Source organism: Arachis hypogaea, chromosome 11 (assembly GCF_003086295.3).
Source record: "Arachis hypogaea cultivar Tifrunner chromosome 11, arahy.Tifrunner.gnm2.J5K5, whole genome shotgun sequence".
Classification (NCBI taxonomy): domain Eukaryota; kingdom Viridiplantae; phylum Streptophyta; class Magnoliopsida; order Fabales; family Fabaceae; genus Arachis; species Arachis hypogaea.
Genome location: NC_092046.1, coordinates 24,314,179 through 24,339,259, shown reverse-complemented (window position 1 = coordinate 24,339,259; position 25,081 = coordinate 24,314,179). Strand labels below are relative to the sequence as shown.

The 25,081-nt window shown below is 31.9% G+C and overlaps 2 protein-coding genes across 20 annotated transcripts; one reads left to right on the top strand and one right to left on the bottom strand.

The window, feature by feature from the left end:
- The first annotated feature begins 4,530 nt into the window (after window positions 1-4,530).
- Window positions 4,531-5,172, top strand: LOC140176062 (uncharacterized). The gene has a single exon (XM_072205921.1). The coding sequence runs from the start codon at window positions 4,531-4,533 to the stop codon at window positions 5,170-5,172; it is 642 nt and encodes a 213-aa protein (XP_072062022.1).
- A 10,715-nt stretch (window positions 5,173-15,887) lies between these two features.
- LOC112720561 (uncharacterized) lies at window positions 15,888-24,749 on the bottom strand. 19 transcript variants are annotated; one of them, XM_025771536.3, is made up of 13 exons: window positions 24,072-24,586; window positions 23,851-23,959; window positions 21,726-21,775; window positions 21,231-21,290; window positions 21,083-21,122; window positions 20,270-20,448; window positions 20,080-20,118; window positions 19,835-19,921; window positions 19,321-19,497; window positions 17,348-17,408; window positions 16,999-17,123; window positions 16,343-16,434; window positions 15,888-16,211 (listed from the first exon to the last, which is right to left on the bottom strand). In XM_025771536.3, exons 3-13 carry the CDS (start codon window positions 21,771-21,773, stop codon window positions 16,097-16,099), a joined length of 1,023 nt encoding a protein of 340 aa, XP_025627321.1. In that variant the 5' UTR covers window positions 21,774-21,775; window positions 23,851-23,959; window positions 24,072-24,586; the 3' UTR covers window positions 15,888-16,096. The 19 variants fall into 19 exon arrangements, with proteins under 19 accessions (XP_025627321.1, XP_025627322.1, XP_025627320.1 ...); XM_025771537.3 differs by having other exon boundaries at window positions 23,837-23,959; window positions 24,072-24,544; XM_025771535.3 differs by having other exon boundaries at window positions 23,869-23,959; window positions 24,072-24,509.
- Window positions 24,750-25,081: the final 332 nt, after the last annotated feature.

The window sequence follows — 25,081 nt, the reverse complement described above, 5'->3', positions numbered from 1 at the left end:
TAAGGTTGCGGTTGTCGTCGATTTTGGGCTGAGAAAAATGAGTTCCGTTGACGTGTTTGGTCTATGGTTTCGACTTGTCGAGGTAGGACTTTTTCTAGAAAGCTATTTTATATTTTGGAATTGTTATAAATAGATATTGATGTGAAAATTATATTTTTTTGTGATTGTATAAGTCTTATGTATTGTTTGGCTGTTTTGGATGAATATGATTGTTGTTTGAATTAATTATTGACTGATTTTGCTAAACTGGTAGTTGCTGAATTAATTCCTTAAATTTTTGAAAATGAGTTTGATTTGTAGAAAGTGATTTGATTTTGAATCGGTTTCATTGAGATATGAATTGTTGGAATTAGCTTGATTTTGAACTGATTTGGTATTGAACCCGTTGGAAAGGGTTGTGGAATGGTTTGGTTGGGATCCGAAAAGGGTGGCAAAGTACAAGTTTTAGGGGAGGTGCTGTCGAAATTTTTATAAAATTTGAGGATTTGTTTGAAATGTTATTTAGAAAAATAAGAATTTAAGAATTATATTATTTTACTTGAAGTATTTAAGAAAATAATGAATTATATTTTGAATTGAATTATTTAAAGGAAATTGGACTTTGATTCAATAATTGCGTTTGTGATGTTTTGGAAGGAGTCAGAGAATTAGTTTTTAAGAGTGAACCTGAAAGTGGTTTTGATTTAAATGGATTGGTTTCGTTTCAAGTGAATTGTTTTTGAATTGGGTTTGGGACTTGTGACTTATATGATTCGGTTTTATAATAAATTCTGTTTCCATTCATTAAAAACAAGAAGCTATGATTTTAAGAGATTTCAATAAATTTTTAAGGAATTGAGATAGGTTGTTCTCCCCTAAAGTCTTGAGACTCTGCTGTGAAATTTCATTACCAAATTCTAATTTAAAATGAATGATTTTCATGACTTTTGGAAGAGATTTACAATTGATATAATTTTGAAGTTGTTTGGAGTTTCAAAAAATGTTATCAAGGTAATGGGTTTTTGGTTTTAAAGGAAATTGATTTGAGAAATTGATTTGAGTATGTGGTTGTGAAATGCATTGTTCACCGTTGTAGGGGCTGTGGCAGTCTCCCGCCTACGTTCAGATGTGAAGGCTATGGCAGTCTCCCGCTCATGTAACATGCATTGATTAAAGTTGCTATGCGCCTTTGGCAAGGGCTGTGGCAGTCTCTCGCTTGTCTGAGGTAGCAGTGCTGGTGTAGGGGCCGAGGCAATCTCCTGCCTACGTTAAAATGTGAGGGCTGTGGCAGTCTCCCACTCACATAACCTTTTTGCTGCCAAAGTGAACTCGGGCACTATAACCCGAAAGAGTGTGCCGGGCACTATAACTCGCGGGGCACAAGACAAATTAAGAGTGAGCATGGAACTATATTCCTGGTCGTGGCAGAAAGGCAACATCACCGGAGATGTGTCGGGTTGGCAGTTTGAACCGACAAGTGATATCACGAGCCAATAAGATAAACATTCATCATATGCATCTATGTGATATTGTTTGGGTGTGCATATTGTAATTGGTTTGCCTATGTGAATAATTATGTTTACTGCTAATTGCTATATTTGATGTAACTGTTTTGTTTGGGTTTGAACCTCTCTATTTGTGTTTGTAACTGAAATTGGTTGGACTGTGGTGAATTGGATGTTGTTTGAGTTGTTTGGACCTAAGGCCATGATTGATTATGTGATGGGCCGAATGCCGTGTTTGGTTTAAGTTTTTGGTTTAGTAAAGTATGAAAAATCAAGCTGGTTCAGTATAGACTTAATGAACCTATGCTTGGAACAGTTTGGACATTCATACTGTCTAGAAAAACTTTTAATATTTGGTACAAATGGTTTTGGGTTTCGAAGAATAAACAGATTTCTCTTTTAAAAAGGATTTCGGATTTTTGAATATAAACCTTTGGTTTTGAAACGATACATAAGGCGAACAACAGTCACTGTACTCTGAAAACAGTTTTATTTTACGTATCTTATTATAGCAATTCTGTAACTCTATAGTGAGAACCAGCGAGGATAACGTTCTCACTCCCCTACAGGTGTTTCCTTTTCAGGATACGGATGAAGAGGTTTCGAAGAGTTTATTTTTGTTTCTGTTTATATGATGTATTGTATTGTTTTAGATATTATGTTTTCCCTCGCATTTATCTTTATACATTTTGTAAAAAGGATAGGCTTTGAATTATGTAATGCTAGTATAACAATATTATATATATATACACATATTTTGTTAAGTGTCATATATGTTTTGTGAGTATGTATTTATGTTTTCAACTAAAAGTCTTTTGAAAGGTTATACGGTTTAAGTTTTAGTTAGGCTCTTATCTTAGTATTAAATGTATTTAGAGTCTTTGTAATATTTGAGCTATCAGAGTGGCGCAGCCGGAAGCGTGACATTCTAATAGTGAGGGCATTACAGATGTAGATGCTGCAAGGCTTGGCAAAAGAATCATTCTTCCCAATACTTTTACCGGTGGACCTAGGTACATGATGAATAATTGCAAAGATGCATTTGTAATTTGTAGATATACAGGATATTCTAGCTATTTTATCACTATGACCTGTAACCCTGAATGGGATGAGATAAAAAAAGAAGTGACTCCTATTTGATTGATGACTTAAAAGAGGGAAAAATATTTGGCAAAATTTTGGGATGTAAGTCTGTGTTTGTGCAACACCTTATTAAAATCTTATGTTGTAATGTTTTACTCATTTGTCTTTTTTTATTTTCAGATGTTTGCACTAGAGTTTCAAAAGAAAGGGCTTCTACATACACATATCCTTTTATTCATGAGTAACGAGTTCAAGACACAAACACCATATGACATAGACAAATATATAACAGCTGAGATTCTTGATGAAAATGAAAGGCCAAATCTACATGAAACTGTTCAAAATTACATGGTACATGGTCCATGTAGTCTGTACAACAAGAATTCACCTTGCATGAAGAATGGATCTTGTTCAAAGTTTTATACCAAAGAGTTTAGGCAGCGAACACTTATTGATGAAGCCGGGTTTCCCAAATATAGGCCTACTGATAATGGTCGAACTGTGAAGAAAAGGGAATGTATACTAGACAATAAGTTCATTGTTCCGTATAACCTAGAATTGTTGCTCAAGTGAGTGCCATATAAATGTGGAATATACATGCCAAACAAGTTCTATTAAGTATCTGTTTAAGTATGTACACAAGGACAATGATTGCGTAACAGCTACCTTATACAACACTGATGATTCGTCAGAAGCCACACAAGTTGTTGATGAAATTAGGAATTACTACGATTGTAGGTACATTTCGGCATGTGAGGCAGTCTGGCATTTATTTGGATATGAAATCCAAGAGAAAGAACCAGTTGTGATTAGACTTCCATTCCATTTGGAGGATGAGCAACTTGTGGTTTATAGTGAAACTTCTAATGTGAATGATATCATCGAAAGAGCAGTATCTCATAAGTCAATGTTTTTGGAGTGGATGGCGGCGAACATGTCATATTCCTATGCTCGAAGTCTGACTTATGCTGAGTTTCCAACCAAGTTTATTTGGAAGGACGATGCTTCAAAGTGGTTTCCTCGAAAGCAAGGCTTTGCAATTGGAAGGTTGACTCATGTACATACAGGTAATGACGAGTTTATATTCAATTTTGATCTTATTTATTTGATGATTTAAATTTAAAATCTTAACAGCATGTACCCCACGTCTATTTTATTTGATTTATCTACACTAGAAAACAAATATTCTAATAACTTTCAACAGTTATAATCTAATACTCTGTAGATTATACAATTTTAGAATTGTGCTCTATTTTTTAGAAAAAATAATTTTATGCGCATGTGTAGCTACATAATAATTGAAATCGTGTAGCCTAATCCATTTAGCAACTTAGAAGTAGGATTTTAACCAAGTTTTTTTTTTGCAGCAAATACCAAAGAATATTACCAACGACTTCTCTTGAATACTCAAAGAGGATGTATGAATTTTCGAGATATAAGAACAGTAGGAGAAACAATTCATGCTACTTATAGATATGCATGCTTCGCTCTTGGACTCTTGCAAGATGACAGAAAATTTATGGATGCAATTAAGGAAACAAGCTCGTGGGCCTCAAGATCATATGTTAGGAGGTTGTTTGTCATTCTATTAACATCCAACAATATCTCAAGACCAGAATATGTCTGGGATAAATATTGGCATGAACTCTCATATGATATTTTGTATCGACAAAGAACCATGATGAACATGAGGGGTGAGTTTTATTAATTGCAATTATTAAGGTCCTTCATTATTGATCATTTTTAGTTTGATTGAATTTTTACAGTATCGTATAATATGCAGAGTTAACTATGTCAGACGATGAGATTAAGCAGCTGTGCTTAATGGATATAGACAATATCTTACATTCCTATGGTAAAATCTTGAAAGACTATCCTCCTATGCCTTTAGTTGTTAACCAAAAGGGTTATCAGGGAAGAGCTAAACTTTAACAGGGATGAGTTAAAGAAAAACGCCTCAAACATGTTAGCCATCGCAACACCTGAGCAGAAACATGCATTCGATAAAATTGTTACAGCTGTGTATTGTGATGAAGGATATTTTTTCTTTGTGTATGGTCATGGAAGTACTGGAAAAACATTTCTCTGGAGCCTTATGTCTGCTAAGATTCACTCAAGGGGTGATATTGTGTTAAACGTTGCTTCAAGTGGTATTACATCTTTACTTCTTTCCAATAGAAGAATGGCACACTCAAGGATCCTAATACTGCTGAATATAACTGAGAATTCTGTATGTAACATCAAACCTGGTTTTCCTAAAGCAATGCTGCTGTTAAAAGCCAAATTTATAATTTGGGATGAGGCTCCAATGGTTAGTAGGTACTGCTATGAAGCGCTTGATAAATGCTTGAGTGATATCATGAGGTTTTATCCAATATATAACAAAGATTTGCCCTTTGGAGGAAAAGTGGTTGTACTAGGTAGAGACTTTAGACAAATCTTTCCTGTCATTCTACGAGGATCGAGAAAAGATATTGTTCATTCAATCGTTAATTTGTCTTACCTTTGGAAGTTTTGTCAGGTGCTCAAACTAACAAAAAATATGAGACTCTCTGTAGGAACAACTACTTCAGATCAAGATGAGACAGAGCAATTTGGTGAGTAGTTATTGAAAGTTAGTGATGGTATAATAGGTGACAATATAGATAGTGAATTTGAGATATGTCTTTCAAAAGATATTGTTATTCCTTCTTCGGACCAGGCATTTGATGAGTTGGTTCATTTTTCTTATCCAAATATTTTAAAAAACATGTCTTCAAAGAATTTTTTCAAAGCAAGGACTATACTAGCTCCCACGCTGGACATCATTGAAGAGGTCAACAATCATCTGATGGCTATCATTCCTGTTGGGAAATTACTGGATAGTATAAATTGCTCTAATTTGCCTCCACATAAATTAATACTCAAGGTTGGTGTTCTGGTAATGTTACTGAGGAATATTGACCATTCTAGTGGTCTTTGTAATGGTACAAAGCTACAAGTTAGGAAGCTTGAAAATCATGTCATAGAATGTGAAGTTTTAACGGGTAACAACGTTGGTCATATTGCTTTGATTCTAAGAATGAATATGGTACCAACAAATGAAACTGTCCTAGTTAGATTTCAACGAAGACAGTTTTCCATAATAATATCGTTTGCCATAACAATTAATAAGTCTCAGGGACAAATTTTATCTCATGTTGGATTGTAGTTGTCGAAACCAGTTTTTACACATGGCCAACTATATGTGGCACTTTCAAGAATTAAGAGCAAGAGAAGTTTAAAAGTTTTACTTATGAATCACGTAAGAATGTCTGTAAATTTAACCATCAATGTTGTTTATAGAGAAGTCTTTGAAAAAATAGGATTCTAATGTAAATGTTTTAATTTTATTTTAAATTTTGTATCAAAATCAATGTATAATTATTTTACTTTAAAAAAATATAAAATGATGATTATTCACTATTTTTAAATTAAATTTTGATTTTGATAATAATTTTATAAATTTTTTGAAATAATAATTATTTTGTATATTTTTTCTTAAAATATTCAAACATATAAAAACTTTTTTTACTTTTATAAATTTTTCTGTGCTGAACATAGATTCATACACTAGTTTAATCTAAATTGTGAGATAGTTTGGGAGTGAAAATTAAATCATTTGAAATTTATACACAAAACAGATAATAAGATTTTGAGTTAGTTTGGTAAACTCCTAAAAAATAATTTTTTTTAAGTGATTCTTTTTAAAAAAAAAATTTAAAAATAAAAATAATTTTATGTTTAGATATCTAGTATAAAAATATTTTTATATTTAACAATTATGTTTGTGTCCAATAGTATAAAAGTATTTTTTTATTTATTATGTTAAAAATATTTTTTAAATAAAAAAATCTATTAAAAAATATAAATTATAGTTTTGGAAAAAATATTTTTTTAATATTTTTATTTTTATTACTAAAATTTTGCTAAACATATTAAAAAATAAAAAACATCTTTTTTTATCAACTTAATAACATTCAGATAAGCACTTAAAAGGGGTTGAAAATCGAAACTTTTAATTTGTATTAAATTAAAATTTAAAATTTTTTAAAGTTTAAATCGGTTTATCCAATTTCAATGTGATGAATTTAAAAAATATAAAACACGCAAATCGAATGAGAAGATTTACCTCCATCTCATGTTTTTGTGAAACTTAACTTCTTTCTGATCCAATGTATCTATCATTCTCTCCTCTCAACGTCATAAGCAAAATCATGCCTTATTTTATAGGTTTTGGCAGCAAAATTTAAGAATAAATAGGTATTTTGTAAGTTTTGCGAGAAACACCAAAAATATCACATGTAAAAAAAATTAACATCAAATATTAGTTACAATATATATTTTATATTTTAATATATATTAATTAATTTAATAACTAATTTTTAGTGTATCTATAATAGATAATTTTATACATTCTATAAATATCATTAACAATTAATTTGTTTTAATTTTGTCAACCTAATATTTCAAATATGATACAATTATATTCTTAAGAGCTAAAACGGTTAATAGAAAAATACTGACATGTCGAATGTATTCTGATATCTATCTATTAATATATAATAGGAGAGTAGTAGGTTCAATGCTTGACAAGTGTATAGGCTAATTAATCAACAAGTGTTTTATTTAAATAATTGACAAGTGTCTTGCTAATTTTAAATTCAAACATAAAATATAATATAATAAATAATATAAACAAAAAGCAAGCAGGACAACAATTTCTCTGCACCCCTCACCTGCAAAAGCATTACAAGTAGATTTGAAAATACAAATTAGGATCAGAATTTGAACTTGCATTGAAACTAGAACAAGAGTGAACACATTTTAAATCAGGATTTTAAAAATCAAATCTTTCCTTGATTTTCTCTCTCTCGGATTTGTTTTCTCTATCATCTTCTTCGTCCCTATCGAGGAAGCTAGCGAGCAGTAGTAGAAAGTATTGATCAAGTGAGAGTGTTGAAACAAGCGAAGAAGGTGAAAGCAAGATCTGAGAAAAGAGGAGGCAGACAAGGAGAAGCGAGCTTCAGGAGCAGAGGCAAACAGAGCTTTCACAGTGGAGAAGAAGCTCTCATGCCAATGCCAAATATGGTTACTGCGGTATGTGTTTTTCCTACTGCTACTCGGTCATCGTTCTCTTTTACTATGTTATTCTTATTTAGAAGGCTCAACCAATTTGGATATAACTATTTAGGTTTCTTTTTCCTTGACCGTTGTCGGTTTCAAATGCACTAAACCTTGCTGCTGTCAGCGAAGAGGCAGCAGCTCGGTAGCAAGGTGGTGACGCCGGAAAGCTAACCGGTGGATATTCACCACTGGAGATGGAAGAGAAGAATGTTGGTGGATATCTTGCCATTGAAGATGTTATCGGCAGTGAGGCAAAGGTAAGCTTTTTTTTTATTTCAAAATAAAAAATTATTGTGTGTTTTTTTTCTAATCTTCTTCCGTTTTTATTTCAAAACATTTGTTTCTCTTCTTTTAGTTTGTTTCGTGTGTGTGTTTTTGGGTTTAGATCAGATCAAAGCAGGAGCTCTTTGCAAAGGCAAGCCACTAGAGAAGTACATGTATATCTTTTTCTTATTTCTTATGCTGATGGGATATAATACACTGTTATTTCTTCACCTAAAATTTTATTTTGATTTGTTTAAGCTTATTTGCTTCATTTTATCCTTTCGTTTTATGTTGTTTGCTTGCTTTATTGGTTTGTTGAACTATAAATTGTAGATCTAGCATCATATGGTTATGTTACCTTAGCTTCCTAATAATTGTGGTTAACGGGTTATAATTGTGTCCTACTTATTGATGGAGGGAAAGGACTTTTAAGATTATCAATTAAAAGATAAAAGAACTCCTCAATTTATGGAAAAAAGATATTCTTTTATAATTGTTCTGGGTCTTCTGTCTGTATGGTCATTTTTTATGCGAGAAAGATATTCTTTTAGGATTTATGAGTGAATTTTGCAAATGGATTATTTGAATAAATTGTGAACTGTAATCTTGCAATTGCGAATTTTCAATTGTGGATTGAATTTACATTCAAATAATTAACTAATTAAAAAAAAGAAATATTTTTAAGTGATGGAGATTCTAGCTGCATATTAAACATACAGTAGCTGCTGTTTTTAGATGAATGAGTAGCTTTATATGTTGAGATTTTCACCTGAAAATCCTTACAAAAGACTACTAATTTCACCTGAACAATTTTTGATATTAGTTGTTTAACACTCTGATTGGTTAAAACGTACTTTCTCTTCCAAATTTTCAGAAAGCAACGTTGGTAGTTTCCATACTTTGATCTGTTTGTATATATATAATGCTTTGCTGTAAACATAGCCTTTCAATTTTCTCAGCTCTTTTCTTCTAACAAGTGACAACCAACAATGGCAGCATCTTCTTCTAGCACCTTCTACACCAACCTCAAGTTTTGCACCAAATTCAACAACAGCAACAGCAACTTGAACCGAAGGTACATTTTATTATTTTCTCTTTGCTAAAGATATGAAACTATTGAATTTAACTACCTATTTTCTGAAATTTCTGAAGTTGAAACCTTTTTACCATTTTGAAGGGAACTCATATTAAGAAGCAATGAAATAGCAACAGTTGGTGCTATCTTCAATTTCAATTTCAGGTAATCCCTTTTCTATGTTTTTTTCCCCTGTTTATCATTATCACCATTGAAAGTTGTTCAATTTTTTTATATTATAATTATTTTCATACAAATTTGGAATATCTTAATTTAAGATTTTATATTTTTCCTTATTGCATATTTGTGCAGTGAAAAAAACTTGATTTTCTTGGTGTGCTGAAAAATTCTGCATCTTTAACATGATTTTCCATTTGTTTAAATTTTTGATTTTATATGTGTTGATAATTTGTGTTTTGTTATTTTTGAATTAAGGTAAGGTCGTGTGTCGTTCATTTTGATTTGAGGAAAAGGATTTGATTTTGGAAATTTTCTGTGGTGATTATCAGGCTTCTTTCCTTTGATTTATGCCTTTATTTGCTCTAATTTTGTATTATGGTTTGTTTCTTTCTTACATATGCAGTGTGCCTTCTCATACAAATGGGATGAACCATTTTGCTCATTCTTTTAAAAAATTTAGAAACAATTTCATTCTTCATTTAAAATATTGAGAAAAGGACAATCCCATTTCCATTCCCAGAATTGATGTCATTACTTGATCAAATCGAGATGCCCTTGATTTTTCCTTATTATGAACTATGAAGTTTATGATTGACGTCAAATAAGAAATTTTCATAACTGCGTAATTTGCTATATTTATTAGAGATTTTATAAGAATGAAAAATATCTAGCACTTTTGATAGTATATGGGCAAAACATCTAGAGAGGAGTAAAAATTTATTTCCTTTCAATAGATCTCCAAAGTTGAATTATTTTTTAAAAATTATGTCTTTTTGTTTAATCTGCTTCAATTCTCTTTTTTTTTTCTTTTTTCTCATAGTTGATTCAGATAATTAATTTTGGCAGGGAATGTAAGTGGAGGACGGAGTGTTCCAGCACCAAAAGCATCTCTTGAGGCTTGGCAACGATTATTATGATGTTCTTAAAGGAAAATAAGAATGTTGCTGCTTTGACAACTAAATCTAAAGTTAGAAAGTAGTCAGTTTTGAAAAGGGCTGAAAAATCCTTCAGAAAAGAGGAATTATAATGTTAGTTATTTCCTTACTTCTTTTATTATTGCATTTAAGTTTTAAGTAAATTTTAAAACTAACTTATTCCAACAGTATTTATCTGTTTATGTATATGATGGAAAATCATTGATTTTGTGTGTGTATATATGAACTTTTAACAATGAGTACTCAAAGGGCTAAGGAGATAGGTTCGTTCATATGCACTGATGCAGTATGCGTTTGTTTGTGTGAAGAAGCATCAGCATATAAGTTCATAATAACATTATTGCTTAAAAAAAATCATCATTTCTAAACTAGATATTTCATTTGGCTTTTTTACTAAAAACAGAGGAGAAACAGGTTTTGGGAAATGCAGCTTTTATGATCCTAATTGCTTTTGCTTGATCCTATAAGCTTAAAAATAATACTTGAATCTCATTGGATCTACCAGTTAATTCAACATGGTGTTTTAACTATACCATATATCATTCCTTCTATCTTCATTTTTAGAATTTGAATGAATTGATTATTTTATATTATTTTTATGTCTTTCCTATATGTCTTTAGATTATTGTTGTATATTTGTTAAAACTTTTCTCATTTTGACCAGTATCGAAATGTTACAACTTTGCTTAGCCGTGATTGCAGTGTTCAAAGGAGGCACCAAAAGGTACGAAAATTTCCTGTTATCATATATAATTGTTGGGTAAAAGTATCATTTTTAAGGAAATGCTTTCATAGTAGTGTGTTATAATTCTTGGTGGGAATGTTTGAATAGGATATAATATATAGCTTTAGTGCATATTATCTAGGATGCAGTTACTTTTATTTTGACATTAGCTTATAATTATTGTCTGCTTCATAAAATAGATCAAACTATTAATTATTGTCTTTTGATAAATTAGTGGCCTCTACTTCTGAAGGAAGTAAATTTTGTTTTAATTCTACTAACATAATGTATAGACTTCTTTTGAAAAGAAATCTACTCTGGCTAAGGACGAGGCTGAACTTTCAATATTGAAAAAAAAAAAAAAGAAAGCTCACTTAAAGATGTGCAACAGCTAAAAGGTATCACTTTTATGATTTATTATTTCCTATACACTGGGTATATCTAGGGAAACCATTTAGTTGCTTTGCATTTTCGGTCGGTTGGAAGATTCATAGCGATAAAAGGGAAGTGTGTCTGTCACTGTTTTGTAAGTAATTTGGTGTACATAGCAGGAGTGAAAAATTGAATCTAGGAAAGGAGTCTAGAGGAGTGGTACATATAGGTGATTCAAATGAGAAACAAATGAACGGAGGATAGAATTTGTTTTTATCTATTGTAGTTTTGGTGTTTATTGTTGTCTTTGTCTGATTTTCATGTTTTTGTTTTTTGTTTTGGCAAAAAAAAAAAACTCTTTGGCTACTGCAATATGAGGAAGTTCCAATAAGTATAAATAATTTATATGTGAATTGCTTTGGTAAGAATAATGTCTTGAGATAGAGACTGATCCTTTGTGTTTTTATGTGTTTGATTTCGGAAAAAACAAGTCAAAAGCAATATTTTTTTCATTGAGATTGTATATAATTCCTTTGAAAGAAGATGTTTACTTGGTAATTTCATATATTAAAAACAATTTATTGCAATATAAGATAAGATTATAAAAAATTTGAGCTATTCTCAATGTTCATAATTTGCAATTTTTTGGATTAAAGGTGTGAAAATTGAATACTAAACCACTTTGTAAATGTGAAAATTGTGTGGATTAAAGGTATGTTCTTAATATTGTGTTATTTTATTTTTTATTATTATTATTAGTAATTAGTAACTAATCAGTTTCTAGCTGTTTAGTTTTAATTTGTTGTTGGGTCATAGGCTGTGTGATTTAATTTTTGAGTCATCTTAATTTACATTAAAAATTTATGATATTTATTAAATTTTTTTCTTTTTTTAGTGTCTCAAATTAATCAGGGCTTAATATTTTCTCTCTGATAGGTACTAACATACACATTTACAAAATCACAATCTATGCCCCAAAACTTTGAAGCTGGCCATGATTTATATACATACAAATACGAATAATATTTTCCTTACAATGCTTGGTATAAAAAGAATGAATAACTATAATATACTAACTGTTAAGTGGTATTTTTACAATTTAATTATATAATTAATTAAACAAAATTTACAAATAAAAAATTATATTTCAAACATTTTTTATAAATTAAAATCACAACTTAAACAACATTATAAATTATTTTTAACTGTCCTCTGTTCCACTTTGTTTAGATAAGAAACATATAATCATACACCAACAAATAAAATAATGAAATTAAAAAAAATTTAAACAAAAAAATAAGTAACATTATAATGCAACTAACTAGACATTTGTTATTTGTAAAGAAGTCAAGCTTCTCGACATACATTAACATATTTAAATTGAAGGATTGACTTTTATCATTACACATGCTTATATCATTGTGTTTAAATTTAGACTTTTTCTTTATTTCTTTAATATCAATTTTTATGATTGATTAGCCATATAGATAAATTATATAACCGCGCTACGCGCGGGTGGTACTCTAGTGTCAATAATACTTGACAACCCTAGGTTGACGTGTTAGTATAGGATGCCACGTTCTCGTCCATGTCAAATCTAACGGCATAATTAAAAACATTAAAATGTCATGGTCAAACATTAATGATAAACTTAAAATATAATATAAATATTAAGCACAAAATAATATTTACTATTGAGTAATATTTTATAAATAAAAATTATATTAATAACACACATCAAAGGCTAAAACATATCACTTTTATTGAAACTCATTTTAATACAATAATATTTTTTAGAATAATAGTCAAATTCGTTTTTTAAAAAATTACTCATTTTTAAATTAGTTTTTAAAAGATTAAATCAGTCATGTTAGTCCTACATAAGTTAAATTGGTCTTTCTGTTAGTTAGATAATGGTGTATCACATTAAATATCATGTGACATGATATCATGATAAGTTAATGTCACGTGTCACAAAATAATTAGTTGATGTGTCAAGTTAGTGGCACGTAACATACCACATATTACCTGACATGTCATAACTATTTAGAGTCAAATTAGTCCCTAAAAATATTCATATAAATTATTTTCATTTAGTCCTTATATAAATCTATCTTATTTTTCTTTTATAATATTAAATTTTTAATATTTTTTTAATACTACTAATTTTAATATCATTTTTAGATCTTAACAAATGAATATTTTATATAAAATAGTAGAAATAATTAAATTATTACAAAGTTTTTTGCCATTTATATTTTAAAATTTTACATTTTCAAATTTTAGGCTTTTTGTAGTGAAAAATTTTTATATTTAAATGATTTTATCTAACTATTATTATTATTATATACTTAATTTTTTTTTAATTTCACTAGATAAATATAATAATTATTTTAAAATTTAAATTTTTATATCATTATTTAATAAGATCCAAAAAATTAAAATTTTTAATATATAATTAATAATAGTTTAATAAAATTATTTATAGAAAAATATTTTACTACAAAAAATATTAGAATTTAAAAATGTAAAATCTAAAAATACAAATAAGAAAATAATTTTATAATAATTTGATTATTTTTATTATTTTATGTAAAAAAAATTTGTTTATTAAAGTGTAAAAAATAATATTAAAATTATTAGGATAGAAAAATATTAATACATTTATGTTGTTTGAAATATGAGTTTTATAAATTTATTATTATTTAAGATATCAAAAGCTGTTGGACATAATTTATTTACATTTTAGTTAAATAGTTGATTGATTTTTATTTGCGATAAAATTATCCCTAAATGTTAATTTCTTCTAAAATATTAGAGGCAAAATTATCTAAAAATATCTGACATAAATAAAAAACATAAAAAAATTGAATAAATAAAAAACGTTAAAAGATAAAATTAAATAAATTAAAAATTAAAAATTAAAAATATTTTAAAAAATTTAAAAATAAAAAATACACTTTACCCTTAAATCAATAGTCTAATTTGTTACTCTTGACATGTGATACGTATTCAAAAGAAAATATTTAATTTCAATCATTTATCATGTTTTAAAGAACATTTGGTATTTTTATCAAGGTTGCGAGAACCGGACCGGTCAATAAACCAGTGAGGTGACTGGTTCACTGGTTCAATGATTCGACCGGGGTTCAACCGGGGTTCGACCGGTTAATTAAATATTAAATAAAATTATTAAAAATTTAATATATAATTTTAAATAAAATTTAACTCATAAAATTTAAAATTTAAAATTTAAAATTTTAATTTATAACCTAATAATAAAAAATAACAAACAAATCAGTAATCCTAATAAATCAGTAATCCTAATAACCACTGACCATTGAATTTGGAACAAACATAATCATAATTACAAAAATATAAACAAGCAGAATTACAAAAATATATGAAATCAAATTACAGTAACAAATTAACTCTCAAATTCTAATAAAATAATCAGCATAAATACCCAAGATAAAACCTCAAAATCCAAATTCAGACAAGCCAGAGAATTCAAAAGCATCAGAAAATTCAGCCACTCAATCACAAAAAATTGAAATTCAGATCCACTCACAATCCACATACACTCAATCCAAATTTAGCAAATCACACCACCAATAACCCTAACTCAGAAAAAAAACAGAAAAAAATTGCAACCCAATCATCAGAAAACAGCAACTCAATAATCACAGTAACTCAATCAATAAAATGAACAAACAAACTGAAGCAAACATAGATTTCAGCAGTGCATACTCATAATCCTAAACATTTTTGGTTCCAGAATCATACAAAAACAGAAATTCAGAATCATAAAACTCAGAGATAGGCGAGACAGAGACAGACGAAGTTGTAACAAAACCCAACTGCCGGCGAAGGAGGAACGGCGAGACAGAGATGGGGGAGGAATGGCGAGACAGAGACCAAGATGAGGGAGGAACGCAACTCAACTGTCGAGGAGGGTAGAACGGCGAGTCAGAGACGAGGATAGGATTCAAACTGTCAGATCCTCGATCTGCAAGTCCACGACCACGACCACGACGTAGAGAAGAGTAGAAGACGGCCACAAGCTTCGACATGCAAGTCCAGAGGCGACGGCGTGAAGAGGAACGACGGACAACAACTTCAATCTGACACTCTGTCTGTCACTGCGCGCGGTGACAGCATCTTTTAGCTGACGAGAAGAGTTCGACGGCGGTAGAGGCGGTGGCTACTGCTTGTGGTGGCTGAGAGAGAGAGAGAGGGAGGTTGTGGGTTACGCCGTTAGGGTTTGCGTGAGGGAGGGGATCTGAGGAGACAGCTTTTATACGCTGAATTTCTTTTTTTTTTTTTTAATTAAAATTTTAAAACCCGTTAAAAAACCGTCCGATTTCACCGGTTCGCTGGTTTACCGCCGGTTCGACCGGTTTTTCCGCCGGTTTTTTGCCAGGCGGTTTTTTATATCAACCGGACCGGCTCGATAATCGGTTTTCGGTTAACCCAGTCGAACCGGCCGGTCCGGTTCGATTTTCAGAACAATGATTTTTATTATAAAACATTCAAATATTTAACCTTCTTTCTTCTATGAATTCAAACATAATATCATATCATTGTAATCAACAACTCATAAGAAGCGTTGAAATAGATTAATATTCTGATAAAATGAACATTTTTGTGATAGATATCAATGATATAATTCGGATGCTTTTCTTTGTCAAAATCCGACCATCAAGCACTCTGTTGTTAACCAAATCCAAGACATTCAAATTTCTTCTTCTCACCTTCCTAGTATCTATGATCATAAAATGGTATAAAAGTTGAAATACCACAATAAAGAAAAAGGAAAAAGCTTAACTAAGTTTCATACATCTGTCAATATTAATGAAGATACAATGACAACATAGGCCAGGAAAAAGAAAATGGCAATCTGTATTAAAAACTTGGGATTTTCCCTCATGTTTGGAGATGTCACCGATCTGAAACACCACCCCCCCCCCCCCCCCCAACAAAAAAAAAAAAAAAAAAAAAAAAAGAGGATGATTGTATGAGAAAATCACTTAGAGAAAGATGAAAGGATTTCACACTATCTATCAAGCAAAATGTTTACCTAGCAATTCGCTGAGAAAGTCTATGAAACGGTAAACTTTGTATGAACACAATGCCTGGTCCTGTGAGAAGAGCTGTCACAGCATTATCACCCTGCAATTTTGAGGACAAATGATGTAACAAATTATAGATAAAAATATAAGATATGGCATGCAGAAGGGGTGTTATGGTGGCTTACATAATTAAATTAATTGCAGCAAGAAGAAAAGGTGGTTGCATGTTTGTGGAACAAATTCCATGCATGCACAGAAAACACCCATAACCACTCATCCTTTTGATTTTTCTTAACTTCATTTTTTATTATTTTTTATATCACTTTCATGCATTGTAAATATTTCCCAAAGCATAATCAACTGTCAATTACCTGGGATCTCCATGGGTTAGTAAATAGTAATGTAAGATGTAACTCCCAATATCTCTCTTAAATCAAACCATACGATACTTTGAATAATAATCCAAACAACAATACAGTTACAAACTTCTAGAAGCTCACTACGCACAGAGATAAGACAGGTCTAACGTGTAAAATATCAAACAATATTTATCTATAATTTTTTGCTATAGCAACCATGCAAGGTTAATCCAATGATAACTGTATATTGTGGGAATATTAAGAAAATAATAATAAAATAAAAATCAGTAGTAGAAGTTACTTACTCCAAACATTGTCCTTCTTGGAGGACCATTATATTTTATTTGGACATTGACTGTACTTGTCACAGCAACAATGCATGAAACATCAACTGCTAGAACTTCACCGCTCTCAAGATTTTTCTGTAGAACTAGCAATAAACAAAACCGAAGGATAACCAAGATAAGCAACAAAGTAATATTATAGTAGTTATTCAAAATATCAAAAATACTATTAACATAGACCTTACTCAAGAATGACATTTAAAAGTTGGAAGATAAATTGGAAAGGGAAGAAACAGTTGCAATTGATTTTATTTCTTCCATAAGTAGCATTTTAAGCATGGTAACAGACTAACAGGGAAGAGAATTGTACCAGATCCACCAGCAAGTATGAATGCAAGCCCTTGACCTGATATCTTCTGCCTCAAAAATCCCTATAACAATACAATTGTTGTCTTAGATAAATAACATGGCAATTTGTATGACAAGAGGACTTGTCTGATTTCCTTTACTATCGGAAACCTCTAATTTTGAATTGCTATATAAAAACAGGCATGACAGCATAGATTAATTATACTGATACATAGTATAGTATGTGTAACCCAAATCAATCCTCCAGCACAACCTCTTCCATCTAAACAAACCCATTTTGAAGTCCAAAGCCCCATCTAAAGTAAAATATTTTGTATGCACAGCTGTGGTTAACGGGATTAATACCAATTACATGTTGCAGATTCAAAGGCTATCTACCCTGATGTATGTTATGTGTGGGCATAATAAAAAATAAAATTCAAATCTGTATTTACGTTTTGATGGCTGTGTTTTTATGGAACAATTACTTTTACCATCTTTGGTAAATGTTGGGCGTGCCCTGCAACCGGAGATCAGCTTCTATTGACTAGGTTTGTTAGGTTTGGCAGGCAGGAAAGAGGCAAATCTTTGTGGCACTATCCATTATGAAAGATACACCCACCATTTGAACTATTTGGTTGGAGCGTAATGCACTCACTTCCAAAGACAGATTTTCTAACAAGTACGTTGTATGGATAGGATTAAATGTCTAGCATCCATTGGGTGTAAAGCTAATGATCTTTATAAGGGACTTTCCTTTTGAAACATGCTGAGAGATTGGAAAGCATGCTTTATAGATAATCCTTTTTTTGCTTTGCTTTTGTACAGGGGGATTATCCTTCTACTCTTAATGAAATTCTTCTTTAATCTTCCCCCCCACCCTGACAATAAATAAATAAATAAATAAATAAAAAGGATAATATCTAGTAAGGTTCTGAAAATCGGATCGGTCATTGAACTGCTCTAGTTACTGGTTCACTGATTCACTGGTCCAACCGATTCAACCGTGGTCTAACCAAAAACACCGTTTTATAATCAAATTTGGAGACCTTTCTGTTCCTGTTTATGAAAGCAACCATACGCACATTTATAGGAAGCAGAATTAGAACATGATATGATGGTGATGAATAAGCAATTTTTGCTACAAAATACTGCTACAAAATTTTTGCTTTTGTTATACCTCAAATTCTCAAATGAATTCTATTTTTGTGATATATCATTATCAAATTTCAGCTCCCTCAAAATCTCAAATGAACCGACTCATTCAACTAATATATACTAAATGAGTGAAATATCAATAATCAGTGATCAGTTCAATTTTGTTCAAAAGACAGTGACATTTCTTTAGATAAAACAAAAGTGTTACTACCAAGAAGTACATTATATAATCATCCATCAAGTTCATATTCACAAATAGAAGTATCAACCCTAAACCCAAACAGAAGTATCACACGCTGAGATGAACATTCAAAGTAGCAGTAACAGGCAAGCATCAAATTACACAAGTGCCAGAGCACATGATAACTCCAAAACCTGTGGCATCAATAAATCAAAATTAATTTTTGGCTGCCTCTAATACAACATCCAAACATGAATGATTATCTTCCAAATATAATCCTACTTTCAGCTCAATCTGACACATCCTGTTCTGTTCCATAGCATCACAAAATACTAACACCAAGTAAAATACATCACAATCAAACAAAATAGAGAGCCTAACAAGTTACCTTCAAATAAACATTGATTCATAGAAGAAAACAGAATCACAAAAGCAAGGCAAATTATATTGGGTATACATAAAAAATTGTCTCTGGTACAAGAAAATTAAGGCTCCAGAATGTTAAGTAGTTCATTCTTTCATAAAGTAACAAGGTTTAATCATACACAAGCAAATTAGTCAAATTAAGGCTCTATTTGGGCATAACATATCAAAGAGATTGAAAGGAAGAAGAAGAAGACGAAGACGAAGAACGTGACAACAAACACCGAGCTGACCTCGAGGAAGAAGCTGCGATCGGTGGAGCGAACAGGGGTCCGAGACTTGGAGCACGCCGATAGGACGAAGAGGAAGCTCCTGAGTGCGACGGACGGCGACAGTGTCCCACTTCTTGCGGCAGTGGTGGTGGAGGCTAGATGGCTAGGGCTTTTTTTGGATGAGGGCAGTGCAAGGTTCTGAATTGTGAAGGAAAAAGAAGGAGAAAGGGGCTGGGTCACTGGAACAAGGAAGGAATCAGATTGCTTTTTTTTTTTAAGGAAGCATCAAACGACGACATTTCATATAAACCAGCCGGATCCCGGTTCAACAGTTTTCATGCGGTTTTTGAAATGGCGGTTTCTCCTAATGAACCGAACCGCAAATGCTCCCGGTTTCCGGTTGGACCGGCCGGTCCACTCCGGTTTCAGAACCATGATATTTAGAGAAAGAAAATAAATTGCTTGCTAGGTAAGTGACACCAAGTATCTCGTATTTGTTAACAAGAAAATAAAAAATAGGAAACATCCCAGTTACCTCAGCACCAGCAACAATATTACGTCCCCTCTGATCAATTGTGTTGACGACTTTCACATCATTGACAGAGCAAAGAAATGCATCTGGCTACAGAAATTGAAAAATTGGTTATGTCATATTTTGGTCCTGGTATGGGAAAGAAAAATCAACAGAAGTAAGCCCAACGAAATCAAACTTTAGTTTTTAAAATCACTCTAAGAAATTCAAACATACAGATGAAACAACAACAGCCAACAAATTAATACCTGACACAAAATCTCCCCATTAAATCTTGCTAAATCAATCTGTATTTGCATGAGTAAGAAACATATATAGAGAGGTCTTTCAGTCAAAATGAATCCAAGCATATGTTTCAGGTGATGAATTTGGAGACTTCAAGCAAAGGAGTAACAAATGTTATCTGAAACAAATTAGAGATGCATATAAACCACAAACCGGAAGAATTCTTGCAAAATAAGGTGCAGCAATTCCAACGAATCCATCACTTTGTCCAGAATTTCGAAGAAAGATGCTACTTATGTTTTTGCCAAATAGCCACTGCCATATGCCTACTTCATTTTCTGGAAGATAGGAATTTTCCATTTCAATGGATCCTGACATAAAGCACATGGAACCTACAATAGCAGTATAATAAAACTCCACTTAAATTTTCAGAGGGGAAATCCACAGACTAACTATAAATTATATATGGACATAGGCACAATCCATGTTAACATTTAAAGAAACTTAAAGCAAAATCAGAAATCAGGTTCAGTTTTACTTATACTTCATAATGCTCCTCCTCGCCTCCCCCCCCCCCCCCCCTTCTTTTTCCAAAAAAAAAAATTAACTAGAGAAAAATAAAAAAAAACACAGGCACGCAAACCAACAAATCACAAAGGAAAGAATTTCAGTATTTAATTATGCATTCATATGAAGAAAATAACTAAGACAAAATGTTAAGACCAAAAAATACATTAAAAATTGAAAATTAAGAAAATTTGTCATCTCATCCAATTGATGTTCAAGAGTCATGCCCAGTATAAGCCATGTTAAACAAATAAACATCAATATATATTACACTACAACAGAATTAAGCCTACATAGCAAATATGCAATATTAATTATAGTACATGGATATCATTTAAAATATCATATATGCATTGACAGGGAAAAAATTTTCATCCTAAGTCTACAGAGAAAAAGCAATCAAGAAAAATAAAATAAAATAAATCTAGAGTCACAAATAGAAGTCCCTAAACGACTTACCAGGCTTTGCAATAATTTTTTCTTGGGGTTTCAACATTATCTGTATTGCAACAACAAAGTCAAAGTTAATTTTATGAATAACATTAAAAGAAATATGGGGGAGAAAATCTGACTTTAATTTTTACACCAAGGAGGGTGGTTCATATACCTGGACCACCTGAGCTTCACCCCCTAAAATCTGAAAAGGTGTGATTGCATCTTGCGGACTCTAAACCACAATGAAGAAAAATTTATCATCAGACTGAAGGATATTTCATAGGACAATACAAGCAATATGATGTTGAACATGTCTTCTCCTTTCTTTTTTAGGAGAAAGAAGAAGAGTACTATCCCATAATAAGTTGAACATCACGATACACTACAAAACAACCTGCAAAACTAAAATTTTGTTGGAGTCTGATCATGAGCAGTCATATGAGTAAAAGATAAAAAATATTCAGATATGTTTCCTTTTTCCAAACATCATGTTAGGATTAATAGTCAGTTCAGGCCTTCCTATTTACTGCACATGTGGTACTATTCCAATTTCACAAAATACAAACCTGGATGTGGAATAATTAATGCAGCAAACATATTAACTTAAGCTTTCCCAGATAAAATACAATTATATTTTTTATTGTAAATGGCAAGAATATGCAAATACCTGATAAACATAGGGCTGAAAAGGTGTTGAGAAAAATGGTGCCGCCATTGCTGAGACACAGGAATTACTTTGATGTTACTAGAGAAATAAAGGGCCTATTTGAATTAAAATCCAGTAAGATATCAATAGGGTTTTAACCAAAGAATGTTAACTCTATTATGCAATAATTTTTCACCTTAGGGAATTCAATTGAATATGGTATACATAATTTTCAAATAGCATTTTCAATTAATGGAAAGCACTTTGAACATTATCACTACAACAATAACCTTCACTAGCATATTCAACATTCAACATTAGTTTCACAAGTGAAAATATGGTGCAACAATGGATACAACAATTTAAATTAATCAAGTGATAGTTCAATTTTACTATTACAGTTTCACGGCTGTCACATTGTCTTAAATTTCTAACTGTAAACTAGATAGGTAATCCTATGCTAGACAGTGTCTTTCTCTATTGACAAAATTTCAGAAAATCAAGTTTCAGAGTCAAACACAACTCACAAACAACATATTGTCAAGCATATCCAACTAACAGTTATCAACTATCTACTTGTCCTTATCATTGCCGATTCATCAAAAGATAGTGTACACCAAAGACTCAATTCATTCTTTACCTCACAAGACTAATACAAAAACAAAAGCCACTCTAATTGTTTTGCATATACCTCTAAGGAGAAATCTCTGCACATTATTTCTCAAGCTATCCGCAACAGATTAAACTACCACCAAGAGGAGTGAGCAATATAAAGTAAATTACAGCTTCAATTTCACAACATTAAGATGGAGACTAGGGAAATTAGATTGAATGACAAAAGACGGCAGATACTAATAAATCATTGAAAATCCTAAAACTCAACAATGACAAATGCACAACCGTTCAGCTTTACAACAACTTGCAATTTGGGAACTTTCTGAGAATACAATCTCTATAATCAATCATAAAAGCCCTAGACCACACACAATAAACACACTTTTCTAAACCTGATCAGCTCATCTCATTTTTTTCTTCTCGTATCACTCATGATCAGAAGCCTAGTCTAACCCTAATTTGGTAACCTAAGCCTGATAATGTTGAAATTAGATTCAGATTGTTAACAAATTACGAGATCCAGATAGACTAGAAAAAAAAAGTGATTGATGAATAAGAATTTGGGGAGGAGACAAATCCATACTAGAAGCAATGGAGGAAGGAGAGAGACAAAGAGACCTTTTTAGTGTTTTTGAATGAGTAAGTCTAGAGCTCTGTTCGAACTTGCATTTCAAAATTTTGGCAACTGATAACAAATACTAATATCTTAAATTCCTAACAAACTCCACAAATCACAATTTATACGATGAAAACTATACACATACACCTGATTCAGCTTCTCAAATTGATCGATTGAGCAATCAGGCACCAATTCTGCTTCCGTGAAATCGGAGGCGAAATTAGAGAGATATCGGTTGTGAGAATTACATAAAGAAGAAAAAAATTGGACTCAGGAGATTGATGAATGATGAGAAAATTAGAATGAGGTCTCAGAAGAAAAGTGTTAGAAGCAAATAAGTGAATAACATAAAGATTCAGGCGTTCGGACCATAGTTATCAGTAACCCAGGTCCCATTTGAATAAAAATATAAAATAGTCAATCAACAAGTATTAAACCTATATTAGTAGGAAATAAATGTCTTCAATAACACTTTTAACAACAATCAAATCTCAATTTCTAAAAATAACTATTAGAAAAATTTCAATTAGCATTAAACCTATATTGATACAATCATGTAATAGTAACAATAAGACTAACAATCAAGTATTAAATTTACATTAAAATGGCAATAATCAAATATTAAATCTACATTGAAAGAGCAACAATCAAGTATTAAACCAACAACAATAAAGTGATTCCAATTAACATCAAATTCCTATTCTAAACATATGTTTAAAGTTTAAAACGGAAACAATTTATATACAAATTTCAATTGGCATCAAATTCCAATTGCTTTCAAATTTACTTTCAAGTGTCATTCTATATAAATTCCAATAAACATCAATTTATTATTTATTTATATCTATTCTAAATCTACGTTAAAACAGCAACAACCAAGTTTTAAAAATCAATATACAATAACTACTAAACCAAAGTCAGAGGAGGCACAAGGTGGAGAGGGCCAGAAGCAGAGACAGAGGAGGCACGAGGCGGGGGCAGAGAAGAAGAGCAACAATATAGCACAGCAACAAAATAAACCCTAAATACCAATAATCAGAGAAAGAAAATATCAATCAACCACTAAACCTCCATATATTACGTTGTAAAACAAAAATTTGAATAATCTGCCACGAAATCAACAAAAAGCATACCTGATGATGTGAAGGCGGAACGCAGGCAGAGAAGAGGGAGACCAATCACGGCGAAGCAGAGACTGGCGAGGGGGAGGCAGCAGCGTCGGCGAGCCACGCCGGACGAAGACGCGACGACAACTACTAGAGACGCATAGGAGCAAGGAGACGCGACGACATAGTGAAGGCGAGCCACGGACGGTGGCGACGACGCAGCGCAAGAGATGCACAGGAGCCGGGACGAGACGCAGAGGAGCCGGCGATGTAGAAGCAACCGTGCGGTGGCGGTGAGCGGTGGCAGATCTGTGAGTGTGAGAGTGAGAGGGAGGTGAGACGGAGGAAAGAGAGAGAGATCGCGCGCTGGGGGTGGGTGCCGTTTTGGAAGGTGAGAAGTGAGAGAGACGGAGGCCCGGGGGGGGGGGGGGTGGGGTGTTTTGAGTTCAGAACTTCAGATAGCGTAGGTTTCTTTTTCTTTTTCTTTTCCTTTTCCTTTTTTCAATTCCGAAGCGGTCCAAGTTTCTAAACTATGTCGATACACCGATTTTTACTAAAACCGGCCAGGTCAAACTTATTTTTGCTGGTTCTTTTTCTTGTCGGTCCTCTACTCCATCCAGACTGATCCTATGACCAGTTAATCGGTTTTGCGATCCGACTGTTTATGTCGGTCCGATTCTAACGACTATGGTTCAAACTTTGACCGTATTTTTCGATGGGACAAATACTATTTGAGTCTATGACGGTCCATTACCTTTCCACCGTGAAGATTTTCATCCACAGCTGCTGCGATTAAAATAAATTTTCGCTTATAAATTGAAAAATGATAATAGTTTATTATTCAACACCATGTTCCCTCTTTCGAATTCTATAGCAGCTGACACTTTCATTGTTGATATGCCATCATCTTTGCCCCCCTTTTTACTAAGATTTCGAATAGCTGTCCCGAATTCAAGTTGATTATGTTTCGCCTCTTCTTCGGAGAAAGAAAAAATGGAATGAGAATAAAAAAAAAAATATAATAAATAAAAGAAATA

What these genes read in the sequence shown, in the direction of transcription:
- LOC140176062 (XM_072205921.1), top strand. Translation starts at nt 4,531, where the DNA reads ATGTTAGCCATCGCAACACCTGAGCAGAAACATGCATTCGATAAAATT.
- LOC112720561 (XM_025771534.3), bottom strand. Translation starts at nt 21,773, where the DNA reads ATGGCGGCACCATTTTTCTCAACACCTTTTCAGCCCTATGTTTATCAG. An exon ending in TTCAGCCCTATGTTTATCAG is followed by an intron (nt 21,291 to 21,725) that starts GTATTTGCATAT and finishes ATTGTGGTTTAG; the next exon opens with AGTCCGCAAGATGCAATCAC. An exon ending in GTGAAGCTCAGGTGGTCCAG is followed by an intron (nt 21,123 to 21,230) that starts GTATATGAACCA and finishes GTTGCAATACAG; the next exon opens with ATAATGTTGAAACCCCAAGA.